The sequence below is a fragment of the Gavialis gangeticus genome, unplaced genomic scaffold (assembly GCF_001723915.1).
Source record: "Gavialis gangeticus isolate Ggan-Ray unplaced genomic scaffold, GavGan_comp1, whole genome shotgun sequence".
Lineage (NCBI taxonomy): Eukaryota > Metazoa > Chordata > Crocodylia > Gavialidae > Gavialis > Gavialis gangeticus.
The window spans coordinates 481,789-497,381 of NW_017729029.1; the positions used below are offsets into that span (position 1 = coordinate 481,789).

Genomic DNA, 15,593 nt, shown 5'->3' on the forward strand with positions numbered 1-15,593 from the left:
GCCTCAGTGTGATGCCATTCTGCTCCTTTTTGGCAGTTCAGCCTGCTGAACTCCCAGGTTTAAGCTGCCGGCAAATGAAACTCAGGCAAGCAGACGCATGCAGCTGTGGGGGTGAGCCACCATCCCATTCAAATGCTAATATTGCCTGAAAACAGAGCTCTCATTCTAGCTTAAGACTCTTCCCTTCCCTTCCCTTCCCTTCCCTTCCCCCAACACTGACTGCATGGCTGTCTGCAGGCGTTGAGGCCCTGTAAGAGAACATGTTCCACTGGGTGATTTTTTTTAAGTCTTTTATTTGTTTGTGTGCATGTGTGTATGACCTGCCTTTTTTTTTTTTTTCTTGAAGGCTATTCTAAAGAAATGGCAGACAAAGTTATTTGGGTAAATGTGATATCTTTCATTAGACTAGAAGATCTGGCCCAGTGTTTAAAGGACTACTTGGCAAAGTTCCCTGTTCAATGGGACTACATGCATAAGGGAAGTCTGCAAGACCTAGCCCAGTATTTGTGCTCCATGAGCCCCCTCTTCACTTCCCTGTGAGCCTGTAAGTGTCTTGGGGGAGAGGGACAGGAGGCCTAGTGGTGTGGGGTAAGAGGCTAAACATTGCTCTGTGATCTAGCATTCCTGTTGCAGCTCATGAGCCTCAGACAGCGCAGCTAATACCATATTGCTGGTGGGAGCCCTGCTGGGCTGTGCCAAGCTGCACCCAGTGAAAATAATGAAGAAAGGAGCAGAGGGCTTTCTGAAGATTCAAAGAGGAAGTGGGAGGGAGTGATCATACAGATACGGTAGCGCAAGTCATTACTACCCTGTTTCTCCACATTCTGAGCCATCGGGCATAGACTAGAGAACAGAGGGGAGTGATTGTGAAGCCTGTGCAGTAGGGTGGGGTGGATGCATACAACCTCACAGTACTTGGATATGGAGGATTGTTGTGCATAGCATAATCTCTACCCCCTCCCACTCCTGCACCCTCACTTTCAAGCTGGTTAAGATGCTGTCAGAGGTGATGGGTGGTTGTTTCGCAGGTGAGAGGACAACCTCTTCTTGGCTTGCCTGGAGTGTATAAAACACAATTGTAAACCAAGCTAACAGGCAGCTTGGGAGGTTTCTTAGTCAGTTCTTCACTTCTGCCCCACTGTGGTGTACCCTTGCTTACCAAAAGCCTAATGTCACATTTTTTTGGTAGCTGTTTGCTAAAGAGCACAAACATCCTTTCCCCTTGATGGAATATAGCTTTATGCTCTGTCATTTCTGCAAAGCTTTTAAATCTGTGTAGTGTACTACAATGCCGGCGTGTGTTTTGTTTAACAAAGCGCCAAAAGTGTTCTGGGTGCATGACAAAGAGGAAACTTTAAATCCCAATAGTAGGATTTATCTTGGTGGTATGTTCCAGTCTAATGGATGTGCTGTGCTTTGCCTAATGGGGGCATCTCTTTAATGGTGACCCCAACTGAACAGCTGGCAGACAGGAGTAGGTACTACTTCTGTACAAAGTGGAATCTAATACAAATCTTAAATTACCACTTGTGTGGCTAACAGGATGTGTAGCTTTAGTTCAGTGTGCTGTAAAATGAGACCCTTGCTTGTCAAATGGGGGATGTTCTGATGAGTAGAGCTGAAAGGGAAGCTGATTTACATCTGTAGTATCTGTCATTGCCTTTCCCAACTAGAATCCATTGCCTTGTGCTTCACCCTCCGTTTGGTTTTTGTATGGCTGAGCAACCTGGCATTTCGGCAGTTCATTTATTGGGAGTTTTGCTGCTGTCTTGATGGGGGCAAGGAAGAAATAAGGGTCTGACCAACGTGGTTCTTCCATTCTCACAAAGTGTCTTTTGGAATCCACACACCAGGGGAATCCTGGCATTTTCTGTAGCAGTTCTTGCCACTATAGCAGCAATATAGCAATAGTGCAGAAGTGGCCGTATGCAATAGCTCTTCTCAGTTGGCATCCTGCTTCAGATGGCTTTGGAAGGCAGCTGAAATGAGTAACTAGGCAGAGATCTAGTCCCTACCAAGGATTTTATCCTTGTTGGAAAGCCACTGTTCACCCAGAGGTCTGACTGACGGGGAGAAGAGGCACGTAGGAAGCTGGGGCAGAATGGTACAGCTCTGTGCAGGACTTCAGTTCAGCTATAACTGAACTACTAACAAATTTACTCTTATCCTGCCTGGGATTTGGCAAATCTAAGTATTCTTCATCCACTGCTGCAGTCAGATTATTAGTGTCTTAGGCTTGGGACTGACTGCAGGCTGTTTTGGCCTGTGGTCCTTTCAACTTTTGAGGCTAGGTTTCATTCTGTTCTGAACTTGCTTGTGCATACTGCACCAGTCCAGCATGTAACAACTTGACTGCAGGTGGCTCCTGATTGTGTGACCCATCAGCTGTGAATGTTACTAATGGACACACTTTTTTTTCTCTGGCTTTTTCCAGGTGGTAAAGACAATTGGACTGAGAGAAGTTTGGTTTTTTGGACTTCAGTACCAGGATACCAAGGGCTTCTCAACATGGTTGAAACTCAACAAAAAGGTATTTTATATACATTTGTACACCTACCCTTTCCTTGGCTTTGTGTCATGATTACCATGCTGTTTCCGCCCCCCCCCCCCCAATAACGGGAGCTAAGTCATAAGCAGCAAGCTGTTAGCCAAAAAGTTGCCAACCCCTGGTCTATAGTTTAGACGCAGTGTCAGACTTGCTGCTGCTTGTTTGCAGTAGTGCTGTTTTCAGGCAGATCTGTTAACACACAGTACAGTAAGGAAGAGATTTATTAATGTGTAGTAGGTGTGGTAAATAAGACCTAAGCAGGCAGCTGCAGAGCATGCACCTGGTGACCCGTGTTCTGACCTACTGAAGCTAGAGTTACAGTAGTACCTGGTGAAGAATAAGCAGTGACAAAAGATGCTGGATGTCTCCCAAAGGGAGGATACTTGTGAGGGGGGACCTGGAGAATCTTACTCTGCCTGCTCTGCTGCATGCTTGCGTTCTGTATTGAAAAGGAAGAATGCACTGAATGTGCCCCTATCCCCTTTTTTTTTTTTTTTAACATGCCACTGAAATTTTAGCTGGCCTGACAAATACTAGGTCTGACTGTCCCTTCTCTCTTCCCCCCTCCCCCAGGTGACAGCCCAGGACGTTCGCAAGGAAAGCCCGTTGCTCTTCAAGTTCCGTGCCAAGTTCTACCCAGAGGACGTGGCTGAAGAGCTAATTCAGGATATCACACAGCGCCTCTTCTTCCTTCAAGTGAAGGAGGGCATCTTGAATGATGATATTTACTGCCCTCCAGAGACTGCCGTCCTTCTCGCTTCCTATGCTGTCCAGTCAAAATATGCAGACTTCAACAAGGAAGTGCACAAGACTGGCTATCTTGCTGGTGACAAACTCCTTCCACAAAGGTATGCAAGCTTTGCCTCTCCTGTGAGCATCCAGTGCCGTAAGCTATATACAGGTTCTGTGTGTTTAGATAGCTTCACTTTTTTTTGGTTTTTGGCTGGGATCGCATGAACTGTACCTCAACTCTGGTTGCATGCATGCAGTAAGTGCAATTCACGCCTATGGTCTTGTTGTCCAAGGAGCTTGTCAGAGCCCGTTGCAGTTAAACAATCGCTGAATATGATTTAGAAACTTGTGATTTTGTAAACTCCTTTTGTGTGAAGAAGCAAAAGGAAGAGACATTAATGGAGCAGACAAAAGCAAAACAAGAACCAACAGCTTTGTAGCAGGTCATTGTAATGGTACAAGGAGAAACAAAAGCAGAATACCATTTTCCTTAAATATACAGTGCTACTTAAGCCTTGACTGGTGGCTTGGCTGCAGATCCAAGTCTGGACAAATGCTTTCTTGGAACAAGTGGGTGAGGGGAGAAAGCATGGGGCAGTAGGAGTACTTATTGAGGCTTTTTGGCACTGACCTGCAATGCAAAGGTACTTTAGATGGTGGGCCATGATTGCAGCTGCTTAGACCAGCCTCAGTACAGTTTTTTTTGTCCCCTTTCTAGAGTTCTGGAGCAGCACAAACTCAACAAGGACCAGTGGGAGGAGAGGATTCAGGTGTGGCATGAGGAACATCGGGGAATGCTCAGGTAACTTGGCTTTATGGCCTGATGTTATTTTGCCCTGTTAAAGAAGTGGGGGCTATACCAGCCTGTAGTTGCCTCAGATTTTGTAGTAAACATTTTTATTTGTCCTTGGGTGAAAGCCTGTTAGCATGGCATTTGTCATCTTGCTGAAGAATTAATCAGATTTGTCTTGGGTGACCATCAGGCTGTCCTTTCAGGTGAAATGGAACGTGCCTTATTCCTGTATCTCCTACAGCAGTGTGCAGCCATACTGTCAGACTTGCTGCCAACTTACCTACCAACTAAAGGTGGTAGCTTCTCCCCATAATACCTTTTTATTTGGAGTCTGTGTGAAAAAAATCTGTTTCCTTTGCATGTTTTAGAGAAGATGCCATCTTGGAATACCTGAAAATTGCACAAGACCTGGAAATGTATGGGGTGAACTACTTCAGTATTAAGAACAAGAAAGGCTCTGAACTCTGGCTAGGTGTAGATGCCCTTGGCCTCAACATATATGAGCAGAATGACAGGTAACAAAAATCTTTCTTAGATCTCTTTGGGTGACCTTTCATTCTTTAGCACATACTGAAGAAACCTCTCCCCTCCAAAACAAAAGAATATTTTAAAGAATGTTTTTGGTATGAAATGTGCTTCTTACGCACCTATGTGCAGTTTTGACCAATTGAAGGCACAGTAAGGGTGGAATCTCATTAGAGCAAAATCCATTTTAACAAATTCCATTGCAACAAACTCCTAAATCCTAGCCGCTGGCCTGTAGCAAGTAATGCCAAGTGGCTGTTTGTTAGAAAGGAATTCACTACTACAGAAAATGTCTTTACTGTAAACACTTTCACTCCTTTTTTTTTTTTTGTCCAAGGCCTTGTTTAAAACCTCACTTTAAAATGAATGTCTCCCCTGTTAAACCAACCTGCCTCTGAATTGGGAGCAAGAACAGGAAAAATAAGGGTGGGGACTTACCAGGCCTCAGCTATTCTGTAGTAACTGTTGCACCCTGGAGCAAGAGCTAGGCACAGCTTGCCTCTGAATGAAACAAATGTGACTCAGTTGTCACAATTTTTTTTCCTCCTGAGAACAGGGGTAGCGCTCATAGGGTAGCGGAGTCATTTTTAAGTCCTGCCCTCACTAACCATACGTGCCCAGCTATTGGGGTATGTGTGCACGTGTTCCCCCAGTGAACAGTGTACTCTCCTTCAGGCTTTGACTGCTCTGTGGTAACTGCTCAAAGAATTTCATTTACAGTGAAATAAACTGGGCATCCCTATGAAGTTCATCATGACAAGTTCCACCTGTGTGGTTTTTCCAAGTAAACTCTTCCAGGCTGTTTCGATTGTATTTCTTGATTAAGGTCCTTGACACAAGCTACATGACATTAAATTTGACTGTTTTAATAAAACTACTGGGAGAGCTGCTTGTAATCCATGTAATTGCTGTGCAGGGACAATTTGACGTTAAATTGAATCCCACTGAATAGAATTTCCTTGACTTTTTTTTTTAATTTTAAATTGTCTTCTCTGCAAGGCGAGGAAACAGTTGAATACTGTTCTTGCATTTCAGTTTTTACGTGCCTCTGCGACTCTTAATTTCTGGAACCTGGGGGAAAAGCTCAAGTACTGTTAGAGCCATTTTGACACTTCCAGTCTACTGTTGGCTGATTTGGAATAAATTTAGAGTAACTTCTGCTAAACTCCTCCCATTTTTTTTCTTTAAATCCTTGCAGGCTAACTCCAAAAATTGGATTTCCGTGGAGCGAGATCAGGAATATCTCATTCAATGACAAGAAGTTTGTCATCAAGCCCATTGACAAGAAAGCTCCAGTAAGAGACACCATTCAAATGTCAATTTTTAATAAACACTCAAAGATGCACTTAAATCATTTTAAAAGCATTTTACAAGCAATTTTCCAATAACTAGCAGAAGGTACTTAAAGTATTGTCAGAGTGAATGGATGGGTTGACAGGCAGTTGTGGGTAGGGGAGAGGTTGGTGTTAGGTTTGCTTTATGATTTGGAGGCAGGAAATCACTGAGGTCGCCTCTGCAGCCATCTTTGTTGCAAAGTCTGCTGCCTTGCTTGCTGTTTCTGATCAGCTTGAGGAAAGCTTGGTTTGCTGTACAGAATCCAAAATGGACAATCTCTATCTACCCTTTATGCCATAGCTTTTGACTCCTCAGCTTTCCCATACTTCTTAATATCTTCTTTCTCTGAATGAACAGTCTACCACTGTTTGGAAACCACTTCCTTGCTGTTCTTATGCATGAGTAGCCACAATGAAGTTGCATTTCCCCTTCCTTGTATAAGAGGAAACCTGTTTAAGGTGTGAGCAAGAAAATTAGCGTTCCAGCTGGAGTAAGGGCAGACTATATCATCTCAAAACTGAAAACCTAATCATGCAATTTGTAGCTTCATCTAGGTGATGGAAATGCCTTAATATAAAAGCACGGATGCTCATTGGGAATGTTTTTAGTGGCTTTTTGAGCACTTAATAGTGTGCATGCCATATCCTGACAATGCAAAATCCAGCCTTGGCAAGCTGACAGACTACCAGGTCTTCCCTAGATAAGACAACTGAGCCTTCCTCAGTTTGCATTGGGAATACCTGGAGACTTTAACAACACGGTCCTTAATGTTCAAAATGTGCCCTGTGGTATTGTCTGTTCTGTGGATTCCTACAGACCTTCATAGTTTAGGCATGTTTCTTACTACTAAGTGCCTGGTTTGCCACTACATTTTGCCTTGCTTATAGGTGAAGTGCCCTCTTATTGCTAATGGTCCTTTTAACCTTCCCCCAACTGTTGCCCCCTGTGAGCATGTTGTGGGTAGCAATAGTGAGGTATGTATGCATGTGCTAGGGAAGTGGAGTCTAATGCTTTCTCCCCTCTCTCTTGAGGACTTTGTATTCTATGCCCCACGACTACGAATTAACAAGCGAATCCTGGCGCTGTGCATGGGGAACCACGAACTCTACATGCGCAGACGTAAGCCAGACACCATTGAAGTGCAGCAAATGAAGGCACAGGCTCGGGAAGAGAAACATCAGAAACAGATGGAGCGGTAGGTACCATGAGGATCTGAACCCGAGCTTTTTCTGATGACCACATTGCGTTAGTACAACTGCTGAAAGCGCCTGCCCATTTAATACCAGATTTTTACTAGGGTCTAGTTTTGGCAGCTGAAGCAGATTCTCTTCTAAATGGGTGATGCAGCTGGCACAATTCCTGAACATGACTTTGTGTTAGGATAGTCTTGATCTGAAAACTGTTCTTATAGGCAGACAAGGTTCTTTGGGTGAATCCGATTACTTTTATTAGACCAACTTAAATAGCTGGAAAATTTTCTTGGCAAACTTTTGGGATTAAAAACCCTTAGTTAGGCTGAGGTTTGTAGAGCAAACTCTGCTCAAGACTGAGCAGAGGTCATCTCATTGCGATATACAGAGCAAAATTTGAAGACATAATGAAAAAATGTCAAAAACTAAGGCCCCTTCTACACATCACGGGTGATGTGTAGAAAGTATGGCTACAACCTACACCCCTGAACTGTTCTGTTGCATTTTGATGCTATATCTTGAGTCCCCTCCACACGTGCATGACAGGAAGTGTGGGATTGCACACTAAATCCCATCATACCTTATTGCCAGTGCAGAGAACCTGATCCCAGGCTCCCCAGCACTAGCAAGATGCAGGCTTCCGTGGCTGGGAGCTTCACACACCTCAGTTGTGAGGGGCTTCCGGCCATGGGGGACAACCCATGTATGCCTGGCACTGTGTGATCCCTTCTGTGGTGATCTCCCTGCCTGAGGGATGCAGGGAAACTCCTGGAGCTGGAGGATTGCTGTAGGGGGCAGTCCTCTTCCACACCCAGACCTGGGATTCCAGCTGCTGTGATCCTTGGGGCTTGGGGTTTTTTCACTGGGCATGGTACATCCCTGTGGCTGAGAGCTGTCAGCTGAGGGAGCTCCCAGCAGCAGGGGTGATTCTGCTACATGTTCAAATTTAAAGCTTGATAGTAAGTAGTTACTAAGGTAGTGCGCACTTTTTTTTCTTGAGGTTTAACTTTTATAGCTGGTTGGAGCTTTTTATTGCTTGTGATAACTGCATTGCACATGTAGCTGGTCTCCAAGTAATTGTGCAGTTAGCCAGGTAATTGCACAAGACCTGTGATGTGTAGAAGGGGCCTTAGTGATGGAACTTCAAAAGCTGTCTTCGCATATTGCTCTGTATATCCTAATGAGATGAGTATCTACTCTGCTCAGTCTTGAGCAGAGTTTGCTCTGCAAACAGGCCTATCTAGAATCCATCGGATGAGTTGCCTCTTGCGTGATCATGGTTCTTCTGTTGGAGAGCCCTGCTACCTTTATAGCGCAGTTTAGATTTTAGCTGCTTTATTTTAACTCTTCCTTAATCAGAGCCCTGCTGGAGAATGAGAAGAAGAAGAGGGAACTGGCAGAGAAGGAGAAAGAGAAGATTGAACGTGAGAAGGAGGAGCTGATGGAACGGCTCAGGCAAATTGAGGAGCAAACCAAGAAAGCTCAGCAAGGTACTAGGAAATCTTTTTTTTGGCAGAGAAACTGTCTAGCTCTGGGTATTTGCATTAGAAACTTCAAGTCCTAAAATTGGGCATCCTCCTGCAGCTTGTCCTGAGCCTTTAGGTCCTCCATATCTCCCACATGCCTCAGACCTTGAATTCTGCAGTGTTGCACATCAAAAACCTAGCCTTGGCTCCCAGTGAAGACCTAGGAGGGGATCTGTTGGATAGGCAGGCTGGCTGATCTGTCATCTGGGATCGGATCTGATCTTTGTCTTGGCTGTTGTAGTCGGAGATGACCGTAACAGAGTGTGGGGCCTGGGGCAAATCAGCCTGTGCAGGGCCTGGACACAGCGGGAGGGAGTGGGGGTGGTAAGTGGCCGGACACAAAGCTGGCTCAGCTCTGCAGGGCCCCCCAAAGCACAGGGCTTGGGTCATTTGCCCTGACTTCCTCCTGTTCCCTGCCCAGGAATGGCCCTGGCTGTAGTAGGGGTTTATGTTGTAATGCTTTGTTGTTGGGAAGAGATCTCTGGTGGAGACTTCATAACTCTTATTCCCATCAGCAGTCCTGGTTTCTTAAGCTACAGGGCAGAGCCAGTGGGGCTGGGGTGGGGAGAGCTGGTTGGAACCCAAATGGGTTTAGCCTGTAGTTCAGAGATTGAAGCTGACTGCAGCAGGCGTAGGACTTTAGGGCAGGAGGACTAAAAGATGCTCCAAGCAGGATACTGCTGGTACCCTACTAGTGAATATTGCTTCTATATGCCCACCAGTGCAGGGAAGTATATGCCAGGGGGAGTTACTTTCTTGCTGCTGTTCTAGGCTTGATCTCCAAGCCTGGCTTTGCTTCCCTCTTTTTCATGCTGCTCTTTCTTCAGAACTGGAAGAACAGACCCGCAAAGCATTGGAGCTGGATCAAGAAAGGAAACGAGCCCAGGAGGAAGCAGAGAAGCTGGCTAAGGAACGTCAGGAGGCAGAAGAGGCAAAGGAAGCCCTGCTGAAAGCTTCCAATGACCAAAAGAAAACCCAGGAACAGCTGGTGAGCAGACTTAGCCAGGGAGAATGGCATTCTGGATGCCTCCTTGGTCTTTTTAGTGGTATAGACTCTTTGCCTAAGCAGTGGTTTACCAGGGAATTGGCTGGGAATTCAGTTTCTTTTTAATTCAGATCCTTATCAAATGCATAAGCTAGTACCTTCTTTAAAACTAAATCTTTATTAAATTGGTGATTTAATGGAAAACATCTTTTAGTCAAGTATCTCCACATGCTCATTATTAGGGGATATGCATGGAGAAGTTGGTTCTGTGGCCCTTATATGAGACTCTTGCATCCTGTAGAAGAAGAAAACCCAGACCTGTAATTCCAGTTACAGGGTGGGCCCAAAGCACCCAACAGCACAGCAGTGAGCATCAGAACTCTTGAATGTATGGCAATCTGGCTTAGTCTTCCTCTTTTTGGTGGCAGTCCCTTGCTTCTTGGAGGCTTGAGGAGATGGATACTCCCTTAATTTAGAAGGAAATAAAATATCCAAATCTCTTGTGTCTGTTACTTCCACAGTCTTCAGAGATGGCAGAGCTTACATCTAGAATCATGCAGCTGGAGGTGGCCAGGCAGAAGAAGGAGAGTGAAGCCTTTGAGTGGCAGCAGAAGGTACAAATGGCATCTGGTTACAAACACCTTCCCTCCCTTCCCCCAGTGCAAAAATCTTTTGACACAGGTTTCCCCCTTTTTATTCTGGCTTCTGTGTGCTGGTCTGACCCTATGAGGTTACCTTGTTACTTATGACACTTTTTTTTTTTGTTTTTAGCATGTAAGGTAATAAACTGAGAACACTGCAGCAGGAAAGCCTGAGCTGCATCCGAACTCCAAAGTACCAGCTACTTCTGATTTTCATGTTGCATGGGCTTAGTCTAATGATGATGCTTACTGCTTTCAGCATTCAGCTAGACACTAGATGTTCAGCTGCCAGGACAAAGGAACGTAGAAGCCCCTCATGCTTTCACAGTCAAAATAGAGCCTTCCTATTGGGGAATGTTTTCGGGGTGCAGAATACACATTTACTCCTGTCCAGTGTTGAACTGATGATTGTCATCCTTATGCTTCCCAAAGTTCAGCCACTGTTCTTAAAATGGATGCTTTGGGAGTAATTCTTAAGAATTTAGGAAGGATCCATTGTACCTTGCAAACAGATCTGGGAATGATCCTGTTGGGTGTATTTTTAGGTAGTCGCATGAAACTACCTACTCCATATTTAGCTTGGCTGCAGCTCATGCACACATGGGGTAGCTGTTTTAAAGTGCATTTATGTACAGTGTAGGTATAACAGTTATGCTGAGTGGCTACACACATGCAGATGTCTAAGTCCCACTTATAATGGGATATGACCCTACTGTCAACCTTCTTCCTGACCAGTTCTTATGAAGGTTCCACTTAAAAACTTCTGGCACAAAGGGATCATTATGATGTGGACATGATAGAAACAGACTTCTGAGCCGAGGAATATATTCTTAGGTCCTGTGGAGTGAAACCTCTCCCAGTAGGAGACTCATTAACTTGAGTGGTATGTTTTACCTCAGGCCCAGATGGTGCAGGAGGACCTAGAAAAGACCAGAGAAGAACTGAAGACGGCTATGACCACCCCTCATGTCACTGAACCCATCCATGGTGAGAATGAGAATGATGAACAGGATGAGAATGCTGCAGAGGCCAGTGCTGAACTGCGGTCGGATGCTACTATTAAGGACCGCAGTGAGGAGGACCGCACCACTGAAGCGGAGAAGAATGAACGAGTCCAGAAACACTTGAAGGTAGGGGCAGAAAGGCTATGGGCTTCTGCAGTGCTTGTACATCCTCCTGCCCTTGTTTATGCAGCTGGAGTGGGGAGCAGGGTAGTTAAGAATCAGGGAAACGTGATCTCATGTCAATTGACTGATATGTTAGAAAATGTAGTGGGAATGCAGCAAAACTTGCCTTGGCTCTCATCAAGCAGCTTCTTTTCAAACCCCTGTTAGTGAAGACTACATGGTACTGCCAAGGAAAAGCATCTGTTGCATGTAATTTGCTAAGATGAACCCTGCCAGCCATCTGACAGCTGTTCAGTAATGAGCTGGGGGACTTAGTCCAGTTCCTATTGAGCAGGTGCCTGTAGTAGTCTGTCATGTTGGCTGAGCCTCTGCTGGACTATGCAGCTCAATCCAAGCATGGTTCTTGGAGGCAGCTTTAGAGCATGTTGGGAGGAGCATGGGGAAGCCCCTGCTGAACCTGGTGTCTGGACTGACCTTGGGTCTTGTGAAAGGTCACTCAGAAGCATTAAATAGGCAGATGTTGCCTGTGTCCAGCTCTGCAGGTATAGCTGTGACTCTGACTATCCAGATGCCCTGATTTGCAGTATTACTGTACTTTTGTGCAGTGATGCTGTGAAGACAGATTGGAATTGGTAGCGTCTTGGGTGTGAACTCATTGCCACTGATGGAGGGATTTCATTTAATAAACCAGTCTTGCTACTGTCTCTCTCACTTCTACACTGAACATAGAAAGAGATTGAGTTAGGTAGATGGGATGCTTCTAGTCTCCAAGGGCAGCATTTTTTAAATTGACTTTTTTTTTTGGTGGGGGGGGGGACACCCTTAAGAACAGCCAGTAAAGGTGTAAATCTCATTGTGGAGCTGCAGCCTGTACTAATCTAACTGTGTTTTTTTTCCTCTCCTTCCCTCACTAAAGGCTCTTACCTCAGAGCTGGCAAATGCCAGGGATGAAACCAAGAAGACAGCCAATGACATGATCCATGCTGAGAACATGAGGCAGGGCCGAGATAAGTACAAGACCCTCCGCCAGATTCGACAGGGCAACACCAAGCAGCGCATTGATGAGTTTGAGTCCATGTAAACTCTCCTGCACCTGCCGTCCCCGCACTCCCCATTTTTTCCCGTCATCTCCCATCACTTGCGTGTAATCGTGCTGCGCTGGAACCACTACAGAAGAATGACCCTGGTCTTATTTATCGAGTTTTATGCAGATGCTGCAGTTCAGCAACAGAAGAACAAATAAAATGCCCATGTTTTCTTGGGGGCAGGAGGGGAAGGGGGAGGTAGCTGTTGCTGGTGACAAATCTGAATTTCTTGCTCGGCTGCATTGCGTAAAGCTTTGTATTGCTTACCGAAACAACTGCACAGTCACCTTGCTCCACAGGGTGGAGGTGCAATCAGATGCTTACACTGAGTTCCTTATGACAATGCAGCCATTTTGAAACCCGTACCTTGCCACCCATTCAGAGTTGCAGTATTATAACTTACTAACCAGGGGCTAGACCTCTGCTTTAGCATAGGATCCGACCCCCAACTGAGAGGGTGGGAAGGCGAGGGTTGGAAGCGAGATACAATTGCTATCGCTAAAAGACCAAAGCTTTTGCCCCTGAACTTAAGCAGGCCAAACTGAGCCTCTGTAAGCTGTCAGTGTTCACTTCTGCACAATCCAGTAGATAACAGCTTTGGTTGAGGACACAACTCTGAATTTTTCTCATGATGAATCCTTTAGAGTAGCTTTGGCATTTTCCATTGAGATGGCTTATTTTGGAGCAGCAAATTTCTCAGTCAGCCAAGAGAGGAGTCTCCTCTCAAAGTAAAATCCTTGCTCATTGCCACTTGTCTTGCCAGTGCTGTTTGAATGCAGCAGTAGCAGAGAGCTCAGGAACAGCTGCAGATTCTGCTCACAGCCCTAAAATAGAATAGGGAAAGGATGGGGGAGAAAGGGCAAAGGGAAGGGGTAGCGGCAAAAAAACAGGTGGGTTCCAACCAAATGCAGGTACAACCACCAAAAAAAAAGTCTGATTACAGTGCATTACTCATGCACAGAATTAGACTTCCAGAAAAGGCCTTCATTTTAAAATGTAAGCTTTGGTGCCTTATGATTTCTTCACGTATACAGATGTAGTTCAGAGTTTTAACAAAGTGTCTTGTAACTGAATCTGATTTGCACCAATTGGGGAACAAAATTACAGACTTGGATGCATCTTTTTTTCTTTTATTTTCTTTTTAATCTAAAATCTGCTTTGTCATCAGTTTAAGTTTTTTTTTTTCTTTTCCCTCAATGCTTCTGTTGGACCAGGCTAGAGATGGAATACACTTTTTTAAAAAAAAAAAGCTGTCTGTCCTGAAAGTAATAATGTCCTGGTATTGTTGCCTTAATCATCAGATAGCACCACCCTTTATTCCTGGCTCAGGACCTTTCCCTTCTCCTTGGAAAGATGTCTTGCCTTTTTGAGACTTTGAGAACAAAATCCATTTAGTCTTGAAGGATCATTTTGTCTTTCTGGTGAGGGGAGATGGTAGGTCCTATGCTAGCTGTTCTCTACCATGGTTGAAATGTCTAGCAAGTCCTGTTTTCCAAGTAGACTTCTATTCATTTTTGTCCACATTGTAGTTTAAACATAATCTTCTTGGTCACTTGGGAAACAGCCATGTCTGCTCAGGGTTGACTTGGACATTGACTTGAACCTTTATGGGAAGAAAAGGCAGGACATGCTCCAGTTCAGAAAAGCCTTTTTTTTTCTTTTCTCTTTTAAAATTGACTTCTCCTGCTCTGCCCTCCCTAGATTTCAGGTACTTTTTCTTGCTCAGTGTGCTGCTAAATCTATGCAACTTTCTCAACTCTATGGAGGCTCTCCCCCCTGTCCGTGCAATGTCAGCACTAGAGTGAGTATAGGAGAACATCTGAAGGCTTTTCTAGAGCACTTCTAACCCACTGTATGGAGGGGAAGAAGGGGCTCAGTGAGATGTTGGTGGCAGGGGGTAGGGGACAGCATGTGCCAAAAAGTCTTGTCAGTGTTAATAAATGGCAGTATTTCTCTGGGAATCTTTTGTGCTGTCTGAAACCACCTCCACTGGTATCAGTAACTATTTTTGGAAGCTATGCCAGTTTGAGGGGAGAACCACATGAATGCTGACCAAATAAACCTCTGTTAAAAGTAGCTTCAAAAGTGCACACCTTGGCTATTCTCTGAAAGCTCTGTTTCATTTTGGGCTCCCCCAGACTCAACGTGCCTTTTTAGGAGAGTGGGAAATCTTACAGTCGGCCAAAAACACACCCCAGTGCTTTGAAAGTTACAAACAAAACATTGCCGTTAACCTTGTCAGAACTGATTTGCATATTTCTTTACTGAAGAATTATTGGCACTGATTCTACATGAGTCTCATTACCGAGAGAACAAACAACCATTAAAGCTTCACTTCTGGTGCTTTTAAGGCTGGTTCTCAGCAGTTCTGTTCTGTCCATGGCAACTACTGGCGCATTTTAAAAAGGAGGAGGAAAAAAAAAAAAAAAGCCCTTACTATATCTTCTTAACAATTTCCTAATGAAGATACAGCGCCTGGAATGTGTGGTCAAACAATAAACCAGTAAACCTCTTTATATAGTGATTGGGTCATAAAATACTGCTGAACTCTTGTATTATGCTGGCGTGATTCCTGTTTATGATTTTTGTCTTGTTCTAGTTCCAAATGGTCCAGTATAAAAATAGAACGGTTTTGTGCCAGTGAGTCCCCCTAACTCCTTGTGTAGTTGTTTCAGCCCTCCCCTTTTCCTACCAGTATTATATTCCAGTGGTATCTAATGATATTTGATTTCAGTCTTTCTAGCTATGCACAATTAGAAAATATTAGTAATGGGAAGAGGACTGTCGTCCCTCCCTTGAAAATGTATACTGTATTGTAAAGAGATGATATTTTGCAAGAAAAGAGTTAATGTAAGAAGCTTTCAGTATTACAGTGAGATTTCTAGACTTTTATTTGTTAGAATACAGTTAATTTTCCCCTCCCCTTTCCAGTTTGTTTACTATTTGGATACATACCATCCTTTTTAGGATTGTTACCCTATCAAATGTTTGCCCAGATTTTTTTATTTTATTTTGGGGGGTGGGATGTTGGGGGAGGTGGGAGGGTTGTTGCTGTAAATTTGTCTACGTATTTTTTTTTTTTTTTTGACTGGGGTTTTTGTTTTAA

At 44.4% G+C, this 15,593-nt stretch overlaps 1 protein-coding gene across 1 annotated transcript in view; it reads left to right on the forward strand.

Moving 5' to 3' along the window:
- MSN (moesin) overlaps window positions 1-14,999 on the forward strand; it is a 39,406-nt gene extending 24,407 nt beyond the window's left edge. The window contains exons 2-12 of the mRNA XM_019521084.1: window positions 2,435-2,530; window positions 3,122-3,396; window positions 3,999-4,082; window positions 4,442-4,588; window positions 5,797-5,893; window positions 6,965-7,128; window positions 8,483-8,613; window positions 9,477-9,637; window positions 10,156-10,248; window positions 11,175-11,405; window positions 12,319-14,999. Of these exons, the coding sequence (XP_019376629.1) occupies window positions 2,435-2,530; window positions 3,122-3,396; window positions 3,999-4,082; window positions 4,442-4,588; window positions 5,797-5,893; window positions 6,965-7,128; window positions 8,483-8,613; window positions 9,477-9,637; window positions 10,156-10,248; window positions 11,175-11,405; window positions 12,319-12,483 (1,644 nt within the window). The 3' untranslated portion in view covers window positions 12,484-14,999. The remainder of the gene's footprint in view (window positions 1-2,434; window positions 2,531-3,121; window positions 3,397-3,998; window positions 4,083-4,441; window positions 4,589-5,796; window positions 5,894-6,964; window positions 7,129-8,482; window positions 8,614-9,476; window positions 9,638-10,155; window positions 10,249-11,174; window positions 11,406-12,318) is intronic.
- Window positions 15,000-15,593: the final 594 nt, after the last annotated feature.